Raw genomic sequence first — 15372 nt, 5'->3', positions numbered from 1 at the left:
AACCCTATTACCATTTTCATAGCCTTCCAGAAATCAGATTCAAGAAAAACGAAATTAGATTCAAAAAAATAAAAACATCAAATTCAAGATTCAGGAAGGAAACATGCCTGGACGCCATGGAGTTTACATCAAGACTGATGCTCATCTTCATCTTCGAATTGAGAGGGCAGATTAGCAAAGAAGAACAAAGAATACGATGAAGTTGTCGGCCAGGGTTTAGAGGGAACAGGAAAGAAAGTGGTCTGAATTACTGGGTAGTGCCTTTTATATAGATCCGAATGAACGGGTATAAGATAACCCGACATCAAAACGGATTCCGCGTCCAATGTATGTTTATTTATGTATTGAGCTTTGGGAATGAATTCCCTCCCAAACTCACAAAACACCTCAACCATAGGTCACTCCAATAGAACTCACCTGTAGCATATTTTTAAAGTTTTGTCACTCCAATACAACCCACATCAAAAAATTAAAAAGAAAGTGCAATTTTAACCCAATTTTGTGGCTATTTTTGGACAACCCACAGCAAGAAATACCTTAACAAACCTCCTTCCAACAATCCTCAAAATATTAATTAAAAAAACCACTATCGACCATCACCGTCACCAACTTGAACCGCAACCACCACTATCGACCATCACCACTGCTTTCATTCCGGTCGTTCGGTCACCGGAAACCATCACTATCATCATCACTTCATCTCCAACCACTGCTAAGCACAATTTCAGTTCTTCCAATTTATTTTCTGTTTTAACCCTAAAACTGAAGTAAAAATTAAAAATCAATAGAAATTAGAGAATGCATACCTCCATAACTGATGATGATCTTTTGGTAAATATGAAATTGACATTTGTTTTTGTTAGTAAGTTAAGAGTTGGCTTCAATCTACATCATAAAACAACCAGACCGTTAATTTTGATAATTCACCAATGAATCATATCTTGAACTAATAAGAAAATGATGCGAAACAAAACAAAAAGAAAGCATCGAAAATCATGTTGCTAAACCGAATACACGTCTTTCTTTGGCTGTTGTATATCCATGAAAGTGCCAAGGTAATATATATAAACCTCAACTGGAAAAATCATCCAAAACAAATAACATTTTAAATGAAGCTTACCTCACTCCATGATCACTTGCTCCAACAGCCTTCATCTTTCTACCAAAGGTGTCGTAATTCCATTGTATGCTTACACTGATAGTTACATTCATAAATGCCCCTTACACCCAAGTTATAAACCAAAGCAACTGGTCTGATTGATTACGTGTTCGTTTTTCAAGTTAAACTCAGAATATAACTTTAAAAGATTACAACTTCAACAAGTAGAATACAATATATCCTATACTCTGATATATGAAGAAACGGGAAAAAGAATGGTTTTATTACATACATACCAACGTACTTCCAATCATGGCAGTTGATCCAATTTGTAATCTTCTATATAATTAGATTGATTTGTACCAAGAAGCTATCATCACTTGTTAAAACCAAAAAAAATAAATCAAAACTGGAATATTAGTAATCACTTACCGACACACAACATAGAGGTAAGCAACTGCAACTTGTGCCGTTATTCGTCCTCTTGTGAACCCACGCTCAACAACTATCTACAATTACAAACGAATCAATATGCAGATATAAATCTATAAATCTACAAAACTAAAATATATGAAAAGCACGAACACAAACCTTGTAATACTTAGTAGCATCATTAACATCGTTGATCCCATATTTATCTACGAGCCAAAATATTACATCATTCCCTGCAGCATAAGAAAATATAGTTGCGATCGAGTATGCAATGTAACTCACATCGACAAAAAAAAAAGCAAAAAATGACTGAATGCAAAAAAGCAAAGTAGGAAAACTCCTAGAAACCCTAGCCGGAATAAAGCAAAAAAGGTAACAAAAAATGAATGAATGCAGAGTCGAGGATCTGATTGACCAAATTGATGAAAAATTGACCAAATTAGCATTGTGTAACTCACATCAACAAAAAAAAGTTCATTGTAATAATATAAGTAATTTCTTAAAATGACAGCCACTAAGCCCCATAACTTTTAGAGTGTTTGGATTTGTGATTTGGAATTAGTGATCTGATTGCACCTTAAGTATCAATAGTCTGTTTAAAGTTTGGGTATAAAAGAAACTGCTTCTGGTAACCAAATAATAAGTTTCATATCATCTAAAACGAAACTGGTAATCTAAAGGCAAAATAATGTTAATTATTCACCTTTTCTTTAAGCTAATGTGAGACTTTTACTTCATTTTTACAAACCATCTACTTTGTTCAGATAAATGACCTTATTGGTCGTCTTACCTATTTATTTTAAAATAATCAGATTATGTAACATACTAACATTCAAAGTCTGGTTAACCGAATCTTACATCCACAAATAGATGAAGGATTTATTCTACAAATTTTTTATAATCACTATCAAAATGCACCCTTTATAAGCACGTGTTCAGGATCCTTGGTCTAGACATGACAAATATTGTAAAATCCATGATTACAGCCATAAACAACAAACCACCACCGAACTATATCCACATTACATTACGGAAAAAAGAGGATTAAGAAAAAATAAAACGATGTAACTGTACCTTATGAATCAGAGTGAAAAAAAAAATTAACTATTGAGATTTTTAATCTCTGTAAAATTACCAAAATATACCTGAGATTTTTCATCCTTTTGACCTAGATCCACAAGAAAGTGATACGCCTTAATCACACATTCCCGTCCGATCGTTCCAAAACAATTCCTCACCGGTGCACTTATCTTCTTTGACGACGGCACCATCGGAATCAACAAAGATTTGATTGAAAATCTACAAATACTTGATTGAAAAGGAATGAAAGTAACAATAAAAACATAGATGAATGAAATTTAGAACATACCTTTGTTTATCAAACTTGAATCGACGAAAAACGATTAAAGATGAATGGCGTCTTTAGTTTTAGGGTTTGTGGGGAATTGAACATTTATCAAACCTCTGATCGCCACAACGAAGAATGAAAGCGGCGACGAAGGATTATTGAACGAAAGAACCTGATGAACAACTTTGGTTTTAGGGTTTGTGTAGAATGACGAAGCTTGAGAAAGAAGGAGAGTAAAAAGGGATATAAAGGATCCGTATGGATCATTGGGTCACCCAAATGCATTCGGATCCCGCCTCTTTTGTGTTTAAATCGTGAATGTAGAAGCAAGAAGTCAATTTCCCTCCTAAACTAAATTGCCACATCAGCCAAGATGGCCAAATACAAATGCCACCTAGCCCAAATCCATCTCATTTATATATATATAGAGATACTAAAATTTAATGCAAATATTAAATGAAGTAAAATGAAGCATTCTTATTGGTTGAAACTTCTTCTTTTTTCTTCTTACAAAAAAATTATTCTCATTTGAACTTTCCACTATTCTCATATGGTATTATAGAGCAAATATGTGTTGTACTTTAGCACCAAAGTAATTTGCTTACAATATCACAGAGATATAATTCAATAGCATTTTTCCTGCTATATGGTTTTACACACCGTAACTCCTCATACAACTGAATACTTCTACAAATGCAAAAGTTGTGCCACTAAATTCATCTTTTGTTATTTTATCTTAGTTACTGCGGTGGATATCATCAAGCAAACTGTGCAAGTTGATAAAGACCTCCAAATATGTGCTTACTATGTTGGACATGTAGGCTTCTAGAACTTCTAGCTCATTAGCTCTGCACATTCTCATATCATTGTTAAACTTAACCTTCAAAAGTCAAATTAAACATTTACCTCTGTTATAATATTTCTTTAAGGTCCTCGGAGCTGCAATGTTTTATGCAAGTGTGGGAGATGCTGCTATGGTGTTTATACAGGAGATTATATCTTGGAGCAGCTCAAATTGACCGACTGCATTTAGACCTTAGACCATGTGTAGTGGTGACACAAAATAATGCCCCCACCATGGGGCATTATTCGACATGTGCCATCCTAGTCAGCATGGGGCATTATTCCAAAAGTGGTGTAGTGGGGCATTATTCCAATAACGCCCAAGCAATCAATAAATAATTATTATTTTTTATAGAGAAAAGGACTAAAAAAAAAAAAAAAAACTAAACTATGTCAGTTAGTCAAACTTACTTGGCACAATCCCATTGGTCTCCCATTGATCACATGCAAACACTTCGGCGTTTTAAAAATCACACCACCTTCCACTTTATTTGAAAATAACGCCGGCTAACGCCGGGTGTAGTGGGGGGAGGGGGCGTTTTTTTTCAATTTTTTTTTTAAAATCGCGCCCCACTACGGGTGGTCTTATAACTGAGTAAGAAGACCCATTTGTGTGTCTTTTTCTTGATAATCACTTGCTTCCTTTATTTTGACTTCATAGCTTTTGCTTTGCTTTGCTTTAATAGCAGTTTTTTTTTTTTTTTAACCGGCCAAAGACAATTTTATTCAGCAAAATAAAACAACCCTCAAGCAAGGCAGTACAGTGGAGCGAGTGTCTGGAAACAGAAGGCAAACAACAAGGAAAAAGACAAGAACATACAGCGTCAAAATTTCCCCATTTTACAGCGTTCAGGCCGACGACCTATGATCTCTTCCCCCACTACACTTACTGGGAGGCATCGATTATTAAAAAGCTTATCATTTCTCCTATTCCAGATCGACTACATACATCACCTTCTTCAGCTTATCTTCCTTGTCAGCCTGAGTGAAGTGGTTCATCATCTGGTTTACTGAGGTAAAGCTACCCGGGATGGGAAGTTTTAACCAAACACAAACCGACCACCAAACTGTTTTGGCAAACGTACAAGTAACAAGGAGATGGTCTGAAGTTTCGGCATGAATACCACACAAAGAGCACTTCCCATCACCAAACGCGACCCCTTTGACCACTAGAGCCGCCGTCGTTGGGATTCTCCCATGACTAGAACGCCACCCGAAACAATTAACTTTTGGAACCTGATGTGCTAAGAGCATTCACATCCAAACCACTATATTTTCACCCTAAATTACACTAAAAACACTACATTTTCTCTCTCCTTTTCAATTAAATAATATTTTTTTATACTTTTATCATTATATTTTCTCTCTCCTCCACTCACAACCACTTTCAAAATATATTAAAAAATTATAGGGGGTGAACAGTGTCCCCCAAATATACAGATGAACAGTAACATTTTCTCTCTCCTCCACTCACAACCACTTTTTATACTTTTTATATTTTAAAAACATCTCACTCAGAATATGATGCCTTGGATGTGAATGCTCTAAAAGTAGTTTAATAAAAACAAACTAAATTAACCTAATCTAGACACTAAGTAATACTTTAGATTCTCTAGAACTCGACTGAACTACTAACCGGCAAGTGAACCAATCGACTCTAGTAAAGCTAAGTAAGTCCGGATATCGAACCCACGAGACTCTATTTAACTACATTAACGACTATCTAGACCGACACTGACACGACACTAACTGTTTTTATGTTTGGGGGGGGGGGGGGGGGTTTCTAAAAATCCTAAAATTTGCAATTAAATTAAATGAACAACATTAACGAACACGAACTAACTTGGGTTCTACTCAGACTGGAATCCTGGTTTGCATCAGTAATGATATTATTAGGATATTAGTTATTATTAGGATCTTCTAGTACTAAACCTGTCGAGATACCGAACAAGACCCCCGACCCTTCTCAAGACGAAAGTTATGACACTCTAAAGGCTGTTATGAACACCGGTTGGTCTAGACTCCCTCACAGGACATCTAAGGGGTTTACGAAAGGACCCTAATTCGATTCACTCCCTCACAAGACATAAACCTAGGATAGACTCGGGTTCTCAATTTTGACTTGTTAGACAACGGTCAAAAAGTAAACTAGTTCAGACTCCTCACAAAGCTCCTACCTAGCAATTTAATGACTTAGACCTAACAATAATCTCACACCTCGCACCTCACAGCTATTGAGATTAGTAGAACACTTAAATTTATTTGATTACCGAATATTGCTTCTAAGGTGTATCGCGCGATTAACCCTAAAGATTATGAATTTATTCTATGATATAGACACTCACCAAAACTTATAACCTAGCATGAATCTATTATGTGATATAGACCGTCACCAAGAATCATACGAATCAACAAACAATATTCAAACACTTTTAAGCATGCATATACATCAAAACAATAACCGAGTCGACTACTTTCGCAAATAATCCATAAATAACTAAAAATCCATAATAAAAATCAAAACTTTACAAACCAATCATCCAACCTAGGTAGTTAAAGAGGTCTAGCCAAGCATAATTGAAATCAAACACACAGAACAAGTATTTTCAAAGCAAAGAAACATGATTAAAAGAAGTTGAAAACAAAAGAACCGGTTTCTCAAACAATCGACCCGAGTGCTTCCTTATGCTTCCTATCTTCAACCAATGCTTCGAATGCTCCAAAAACGCTTCCAAATCAGCTTAGTTTCGTCCCTAAGGGTTGCAAAATCGTTCAGGGTTGTCTGGGATTGATTAGGATTAAGTATGGGCTTAAATATGAAGTTTTCCGCGCAAATTAGGGAAGGCTTCGCGTCACGCGAAGGGTAAATGGTAAACCCGTCGCGTAGCGCCAAGGTCCTGCGAACTGAGAAAACCGTTTCGGCCATAACTTCTTCGTTTCAGGTTCAATAAAACAATACTTCCTTTTAACTCCATTTCGTTGCAATAATGGTGACATTCAATCAAATCAGTTAGTTATACATCTATCTTGCCAAAAAATTAATCAAGAACATGAATACCTTCTCAAAATCCCCGCTTAATTTTAAGATTTAAGGTTTAGGAGCGCTAATCTTTACTAATCATTAAACGGATTTTCAAAGAACATGAACCACAAGGCAGCACAATCGATGCCATGTCAGCAGTATTATGCGTTTGTAAGGAAACCTTGTCTCCTTTCATCAATAATTCAAACCCCATCTCTCCCAATTCCGAAGAGTCGAGTGAGAAGTAATCACCACACCGACACTGATAAAAAAGCTCCACCACATCGCCGCCAGTTTCCACCATCAGATCATCTACCACGATTTCATCTGCAACGGCATCATCATCTTGTCTTGACATCCGAAGCTCCGTGTCATATAATGCTCGTGATTTTACGTTTCCTAGGATTTCCCAAGCCGTTTGGATTTCCAGAAATTTTGATTCAGAATTTGTGGTCTCGGATGTTTTCTGTAGCTTATCTGGATGGGAAATGAGGAGAGCGGATTTGTAGCTTGTACGGATTTCTTCTTGGGTTGCGTCTTCTTTTACATTCAGAACGTTGTAATGAGTTCGACGGATTGGATTGCCGGCTAATTGCATGATCAAGATTCTTCAAAAGCCTCTTCCTGCAAATACATGAATAATAAATATGAGCACATAACCTCCATAGCTTGTAAAAAGAATTGTTCTAAAGCATAGACTTAACATTCCAGCCACATGTTTGGTTTATTTAGAAATTAATAGTTAAAACCGCATGCGATTTCATTTGAAGTTCGTTTGACCCATTGTAACCCTATTTAATGAGAGCCCGGATTCGCCAATTCCAACCTCTACCCGCTAAACTCTCGTTTATTTATCGAGCCCGAGCTCGAGCCTGGCATGCGAAGCTCGACAGGCTCATCGAACCTTGGTGTAATACTAGATTTTATTAATATTTAATAACATTTACCCCTTACGTAATGTGGTCTGGGAAGAGAGCCAAGCCGAGCTTTTTTAGACTTGATTACGAGCTGAGCTCGGGCCTGAGCTTCACTTATCAGGCTCGCGAGCCTAAATGAGACTATTATTTATATTAATATTTATTTAATATATTAAATACTAGATAATAAACGAGTCGAGCCCGAGCTCTCATAAGTTAATCAAGCTCGAGCCTGGTCGAGCTCGGGCTCGGCTCGTTTGCACCCCTAGCCGTGACCGAACTTACCAACACACATGCATACCTCTCTGTTGGTTAAAAAAGAGTGAGGCGCTCTAGGTCACAACAGCCAAGGTGCGTGCATCACGTACGTGAGGCGTTGCTCTCTATACAACCAAATAAACCGTATTTATAAATTACAACCACAAGTTGTGTGTCTCATTTGTTTTACATAAAGGTGGCAAAATGGGTTGGTTGTTGGGTCAGGATGGGTATATAAAAAAAAAGGTCGGGATGGAATAGGGTTAGGTTGAGTTTGGGTTAGGATATGGGCTAAAAATAAAATAATATTAATAATAATAATAATAATAATAATAATGAAAAAAAAAACAAAAAAATAAAAATATGAAAATATGAAAAAAAGTAAAAAAAATAATAAATAACTAAGATAAAAAAAATTAAAAATAATAAAACATTTAAAAAAAATGTTAAAATTAAATATTGTTTTAATAATAAAAATAATTTTTCTTTTAAATAAAACAAAAATTTTAAAAAAAAAGAACAATTAGTCGAACGCCATTTATGCTGTACAAAATTCTTTCTAATATCATAAATATTTAGCAATCTAGCATACTTCTCCCTTAAATTTTAGTTCCTGTTTGTTTTAATCAAACCACACAAACTGATAATGTGCATCCTTTTTCACTGTGCAGATCATAGTTATCAAAGGCGTAACGCACACTCAAGGCGCAAAGAGTGCCCCGAATACAGTTGTTCGAATACCTGGGGAAGCTATGACTGCAACTGTAGTGATGATCTTTTGTATATGAGAGATCATGATACGTGCATAAGTACCAGCGCGCGCCCGAAGGGCTTTTGACAACATAGATGCAGATGTTAACATACAAATCAAACACAAGAATATTCACCCAATCAAACCTTTTCATGACTCAACAGCTCTAACAAACAGCAAAATTTAATCACAAAAAAACTCAACCTAAACAAATACAAAACAATCAGCAACTTAAACAGCACTAAAACAGAATAAAATTAACTAAATAACTAGCACAATTGTGGCGTTCAAAGAAAAACTAGCACATATGTTACAATTGACAACCAACTATAATCGCTGAACAAATCAACGGAACCAAAACAAAACTGTAACTTGTCACAAAAAAAAACTAACTTCAAACAAACCGAGTAATTTGTGTGGTGAATGCAGAGCAGATTAAGTTAAACAAACAACATGAATTCGAATTTTAACTGTAAGAAATTGTTGTGTACGACAATTTAAAGATGGAAATTGATGAAAAAAATCACCTGAATTTGGTTATTTGAGTGTTTGTAGTTGTTAGAACCGTTGAAACCCTAGGTCCTGCATATGAATATTATAATTATGTGAGCTCAGTTGAGTGTTTTATGATCTAGCAGGGCAGGAGAATGTATTGGAATCCTAATTGATGGTGTAATATTTAATTATTTAAAGTCCATATGAACCCTTTTTCTTTCAGCCCATCTTGACCGTTTGTTTCGCGAGTAAATGTCTGAATGATTCGTACATTTGTATCTGAATGGTTAAGCATTATACTGAGTCTGAATGGTTAAGACCTCTTATCTGAATTGGTCAGACATTTGTCTCTGAATGGTTAAACATTATATTGACTCTTAATGATTCAGACCTCTTACTGGTTCAGCACTTAGTGGTCCAGACCTCTTACTGGCTCAGCACTTACTCATTCAGAAATTGCCAAACAGCCCCTAAGTCCATTTAAACCCCCTTGTAAATAATCGGGTGGACTTTAAATATTACACCATGGGTTATTTTGGGTAATAGATTATTTACAAGGGGGTTTAAATGGACTTAGGGGCTATTTGGCAATTTCTGAATGAGTAAGTGCTGAGCCAGTAACGATTCTTCATCTGTTTTTGATCCGCTATGAAATTGTGTTCTGTTTTCAGTTTTTCGGCTACACTCTTCCATGAAACTTGTTTAAGGCTGCTTCCTTCACGTCCATGGATTGTTATTTCATGAACACATGCTTCAAGAAATGTTTTCTGAAGTCCCTCTTGTTTCCAACTAATCCTACTTCTCTTTTGTCCATTTCTTTAAACAAAGTAAAAGCAAGATTCAACCAAATTGAACATTAAATACCATAAAAGCACATCAACAGTTAAAATAAAAAGAAAAAGAAAAAGAAAATGCATGTTTACCGATACTGTTTCGACACCTAATATTATGTCCCTTTTATACCTATGAAATTTTTAAATAATCAACCCATACCTGGTCTAATACCTGAATACCTGTCCTCCGGTCGGATTAAGGTACATAAAATCTTGGATATTTTTCATTTAAATATGATCCAGTTGATTAAACATAAAATCTTGGATATTTTTCATAGGGGTTTTGTATATTGATGGTAATAAATGTTTGACAGGCTCATGGAGTATTGAATTGGTTAGTTGGGGAGTATTGATGCCCATGGGAGCTATGTCAGATTGTCAGCAAGATCTTTAAAGGTGTTTAACGTCGCGAATCCAGCTTGGTTTTACATCCATGCTGCAACCCAAACATCAGCCTATATTGTCGGTGTAGGCGGATGGGCCACTGGACTCAAGCTCGGTAGTGAGTCCACTGGAATCAAACATAATGACCACCGGAACATTGGAATCATCTTGTTTGCTTTAGGAACACTTCAGGTACACCCAAATGAATCTAGACAATATCTTCAACAACTGTCATGCAGCTTTTGACATGAACCATAATTGTTCAAAGTTCAAACTAACACTTTATAAATATTTGTAGGTTTTTGCTCTACTTTTGAGGCCTAAACCGGACCACAAATACCGATTCTACTGGAACATTTACCACCGAAGGACTGGACATCTTGGATCCTGAGAAGAAATGGAAGAATGCTTACACAGGCATAATTATGTCTTTGGGGGTTATTACACTTCTATGTGAAGCTTTAACATGGTTCATTGTTGTACGAAGAGAAAAGGACACATGCAGGAACTAATGGTTCAATTGGAGATAACGGATATGGCCAGTCAGTCAGTATAGATGAGAGATGTTATGTTGCTAGATTGTAACTTTACTTTGTGGATGTTGAGAGTTATGTTCTCTTTTTGAGATTTATGCATTGATTCAATACATAGTACTCATGAAAACGACCAAAGTAATTAGCTGCAAGCCCATCAATTCTTCTTGAAAATTATACAATAACCTAGCTGCAAGCCCATCAATTCTTCTTGAGACCAACTCTGTTTACGACACTGAGAAACTAGTGGAAAGAATCGCTAAGCTATCAGGTGGAATTGCTGTTATTAAAGAACCGAAACCGAATTAGAAGAGCGGAAGCTACGTATTGAAGATATGCTAAAAATGCAACTTTGGCTGCTATTGAAGAAGGTATAGTTCCTGGTGGTGGTGCTGCGTTTGTTCATCTATCGACAATGGTTCCAGCCATTAAAGAAACGATCAGATGAACGGTCAGGTGCAGACATCATTCAAAAGGCAAGTTATGCACCATAATTAGGGAGGGGTGTTGAAACCTCAAAGTTTGGTATTGATGGTTTTTAACTGAACAACGAACTTCATCTATGAGTAGTTCCATACTATTCACCTATTTCTATCAATCAAGGTTAACAAATCACTTCTTTATTTAAAACCCTAGATTTCTAACAAATCAATATTTCATACAAATCGAACATATATCATCTTGACGAATCAATACTTTATAGCTTTCAAATCGCACACACAACGATCGTACAGAGATCTTACCTGGTTGTGAGCTTGTAATCGTCCAAGTCTTGATGTGCTTGGATGGTGGTGGTTTGCGTGATCGCCAGAAGAGGAGCAGATGAGAGGAACGTGTGACGTGCGTGGGTATTTAGCTCAACTTCGATATCTTCAAAATCAAATACTGAATCATTCAGATGTGTTCACTAAGCAAACCAAACACTCTTTAATTCTGACCCATTAAGAGGCTAGCCCCAAAGTAATATTCGATTAACTTTTTTAGGATTTTAGTTTTTCAAAACTAAGAAGTTGAAGTACCAAGATGTGAAAGCATAGAGGTGCACCTACTTACTTATTTGTTAGGTATAATATGTCCTGGGTGAGTCAGTGTATAGTGTGATTGTTTTTGTGGTGTAAATGTGTGATCATGGGCTTGGTTTTAAAAAGCGCGCCTAGGCGCTCAGGGTCTCTACGGTTGACTTGTGCTGATTGATCTTCATGTTCTGTTTCAGTGCCAATAAAGGTTTGTTGAATCCATCTTTGCGCTCACCTGATGAGTGGTGAGCCATGTAGGCACAATATTTTGGATTTCTATGGTGAAGTTTCTCTCTTTGCTTGCAATGATAGTCAAGGCCTCTCAGTTGCAAATATAGTAGCATACAAAGGTTGTCTCTCGAATCCTAGTTAACACATTATGTATTATGATAATCTAGTTTTTTAATCATATATTAGGATTAGTTGTGTAACACCCCAACCCGAATAAGGCTGACGTGTCAGTATTACAGATATCAAAACCAATCAAAATCTATTTAACAAGGAAAAATAGGGGATCCAAAAGGCAACCAAAAGTCTTGAATCAAACCAAGAAATCCTAAAGTCTTAGTTAATTTAAATACTGAAATAAAGAAAAGTCTTTTATTCTTGAATTGCATTAACTCTCATCATCGCTAGTTCCCAACATTCCCCCGATTACCTGTCAACAAATAAGACAACACAACCAGAAAAAAAAAACTACGGTTGAGCCAAAGGTTGCTCAGTAACGGAGAAATCAAAAGTAAAAGTAAAGACTGATATACAGAAAGCAGAACTGAACTGACGCAGGCAGAACTCACAAACAGATGCTGAACTAATTCAAAAGCATAGATCCGGTACATGATCGGAATATAATCAGATGTAGTACATAAACATATCAGAGACATATCAAATATATATACTGAATTACACGACCATAATATAACAACAAAACATGTCATGTAATATAGAAGCACCCAGAGCCAGAAACAGAGGGGTGCATAGCAAGCTAGCCCATGCACCTATGAGATGGTGTGTGTGGCGTTCACACATTATTCCATCCCCCAGAAGTCAGAAGTCAGAGGTCAAAAATCAGAACTAGGATCGATCCATACGCCTCTAAGGGGCCAAGATGCTACACAAGCACAAGTCAGAGACGCCGTGATTTTGATTACGCACTGTCACGGAAAGTGTTCATGTCGTTGACGCCCAAACGACAAGTCAGAAGCGCTCGGGTGACAGAGTACAGAAGTTAAGGCCATGTAACAATAAGCCAACTGAAAGTAATTCTAATGGGAACATGCAATAATGATTACAACTACTAAAGTCTATTGCATGCTACGAAGAACTTACCAAATACTAAAATGCGAAATTGAAAACAACCAACGGAAACAAACAAAATCTGTACTGCAAAGTAACGGATATTATAAGTAAATAATACGATGAGAAGACCAAAGAATCCGTACCTTTTTTTCTGATAAGTGAACTAGCAAAGCAATCTAGGTCGCCCACAGTTAACCACAAAAACCGTGTGATGCCCAAGCAAAGTTGAGCGGTGCGGTATCGAGTTCTGGAGTTGTCTTACGGTTGTGCGTCGGCGGTCGCCGCAGCTCAAACAGAGGCTGAATAGGATCGACTGTGAAATTTAAATGGCTTCGACTCGAACGTGGCGACTAACGCTAAACCCCGCTTCAAAGAACCATCTAGTCGCCGTGCTATAGTCTCGTCGGAGTTTTCTTCCGGAGGTGAGTCGGTGGATTGTTTTTGAATTGGACAAAGATCAAGAATGAGGGCAAGGAAAGGATGACCAAGGTTGGCTTAATATTGGGATTAATTTCATTGGTTTGGAAATGATCTAAATTGATTTGTTAGTTAAAGATGCAGAAAGGAATGCCTATTAAATTTGGTCAACGATTTGAGAAGATTTTTGGAAATGATAGTTGTACAATCATTCAACCCTTAAGCTCTTTTCTTTTCTTTTGTCGGTTACAAACGAATTCATACATTGACTATATAATTATAAGTATTGTTGTATATTTACTTATTTTATTTTGGTCTATAACATAGTTTATTCATTATTATTATTATTATTATAGCAATAAATAATGTTAAATAAAAAGGTTTTGGATAGGGTAGTGTTCAAAATATTTATTACCCAACATAATAATATGTTGCGATACTTATAGCATTTATTGTATTAGGATTGGAAGTTCTGTATGTTACAAGTTGTGTATAAATTTGTTTAATCAAGTTAACGATAAGTGTTTTGTACGTGAACCTGAAGTCCTGCACCCACTTATTTTGATCCATACTAAACTTCACCCGTTTAAGGGGTGTTTGGGATTGCGTTTTCAACCTGATTATTTGATTATTGTGTTTTGAAATCGCAAAAAATCTATTTTGAGTGTTTGGTAAAAAAATAATAAAAAGTGATTTTTTACGTTTTGTAGAGTTCAAAACGTGATAATCCATAAGTAGGTCACCCCTTGCTGCAGGAAAACGTGATAATCAAAAAACTGATTTTTTACGTTTTCACTTATTTATTTTTTGAAATATATATACTTGCCAAACACTCAAATAGTTGATTATCTGATTATTGTCATATCAAACAACATAATCAAATCCAAACAATGTTGATTATCTAATTGTTATGATATCAAACAACATAATCAAATCCAAACACTATCTTACTGCAGCACGTTTTGTTACAGCTAATTATCTGATTCTGATTATTCAAAACGCATAATCTATTTTCAAAAATCAACCCCAAACACCCCCTTAGACCCATTACCCAACCCATTTGACCTGCTCTTTTTGTCACCTCCAGTGAATTCCCATAAATCAAACAATGCTGCACTTGAAGAAATCTGGCTTCACGAACTGTTGGGTACGTCTAGAACAGCAATAAGATCAAGGCCTTCATCCTTGCTTTGAGTGAGTATGAAAAAAATCAGGAATTTTATACACAACTATAACATTTTCTAAAAGCACAGCAGTAAAAGCATGGAGTTCAACTGCATGGTTCTATACATATTGGCTGACATGATTCAAAAATAAGGATGCATATTTAATATTTTGGTTAGTTATACACATCTTGAACTATCACACACTATGAAGGAAACAGATAGATGCAGTATATTTATTTTTCGTATAACGAGTTGTTGATGGTAACCGTCATCTGTCTGGACTTATAGATGCAGTATATTTATTTTTCGTATAACGAGTTGTTGATGGTAACCGTCATCTGTCTGGACTTATAGATGCAGTATATTTATTTTTCGTATAACGAGTTGTTAATGGTAACCGTCATCTGTCTGGACTTATGGGAAACCAACAAAGCAAACAGAGTGTGTTAACCGGAGATCAGAGATTATCGCCTCCTATATGGCCAGTAGTGGACGAGATTAAGAAGTCAAATTAATCAATTAAATGTGTTCTGGCATGTCCGCATGTTAATAGGATAAT

At 36.1% G+C, this 15372-nt stretch overlaps 1 protein-coding gene and 1 long non-coding RNA gene across 16 annotated transcripts; both read right to left on the bottom strand.

Annotated features, from left to right (window-relative positions):
- Positions 1-107: 107 nt before the first annotated feature.
- Positions 108-3145, bottom strand: LOC110895338. Of its 7 annotated transcripts, XR_004875326.1 has the most exons (9): positions 2901-3142; positions 2677-2830; positions 1691-1764; positions 1532-1608; positions 1396-1438; positions 1121-1195; positions 807-885; positions 537-709; positions 108-417 (listed from the first exon to the last, which is right to left on the bottom strand). It is a non-coding gene; the product is annotated as an uncharacterized LOC110895338 (long non-coding RNA). The 7 variants fall into 7 exon arrangements; XR_002567080.2 differs by having other exon boundaries at positions 1121-1438; positions 2901-3143; XR_002567083.2 differs by having other exon boundaries at positions 1396-1608.
- Positions 3146-6196: 3051 nt separating this feature from the next.
- LOC110895336 (DPH4 homolog) lies at positions 6197-13851 on the bottom strand. 9 transcript variants are annotated; one of them, XM_022142637.2, is made up of 4 exons: positions 11659-12289; positions 9198-9252; positions 7947-8044; positions 6197-7368 (listed from the first exon to the last, which is right to left on the bottom strand). In XM_022142637.2, exon 4 carries the CDS (start codon positions 7340-7342, stop codon positions 6827-6829), a length of 516 nt encoding a protein of 171 aa, XP_021998329.1. In that variant the 5' UTR covers positions 7343-7368; positions 7947-8044; positions 9198-9252; positions 11659-12289; the 3' UTR covers positions 6197-6826. The 9 variants fall into 9 exon arrangements, 8 of the variants coding, with proteins under 8 accessions (XP_021998329.1, XP_035837009.1, XP_035837008.1 ...); XR_004875324.1 differs by lacking the exon at positions 7947-8044 and adding an exon at positions 13374-13851 and having other exon boundaries at positions 6697-7368; positions 9198-9981; positions 11659-12589; XM_035981116.1 differs by lacking the exons at positions 7947-8044; positions 11659-12289 and adding an exon at positions 13374-13760.
- Positions 13852-15372: the final 1521 nt, after the last annotated feature.

Source organism: Helianthus annuus, chromosome 12 (assembly GCF_002127325.2).
Source record: "Helianthus annuus cultivar XRQ/B chromosome 12, HanXRQr2.0-SUNRISE, whole genome shotgun sequence".
NCBI lineage: Eukaryota > Viridiplantae > Streptophyta > Magnoliopsida > Asterales > Asteraceae > Helianthus > Helianthus annuus.
Note: the sequence above shows the minus strand (reverse complement) of the source record. Positions and strands in the feature narration are given on the sequence as shown.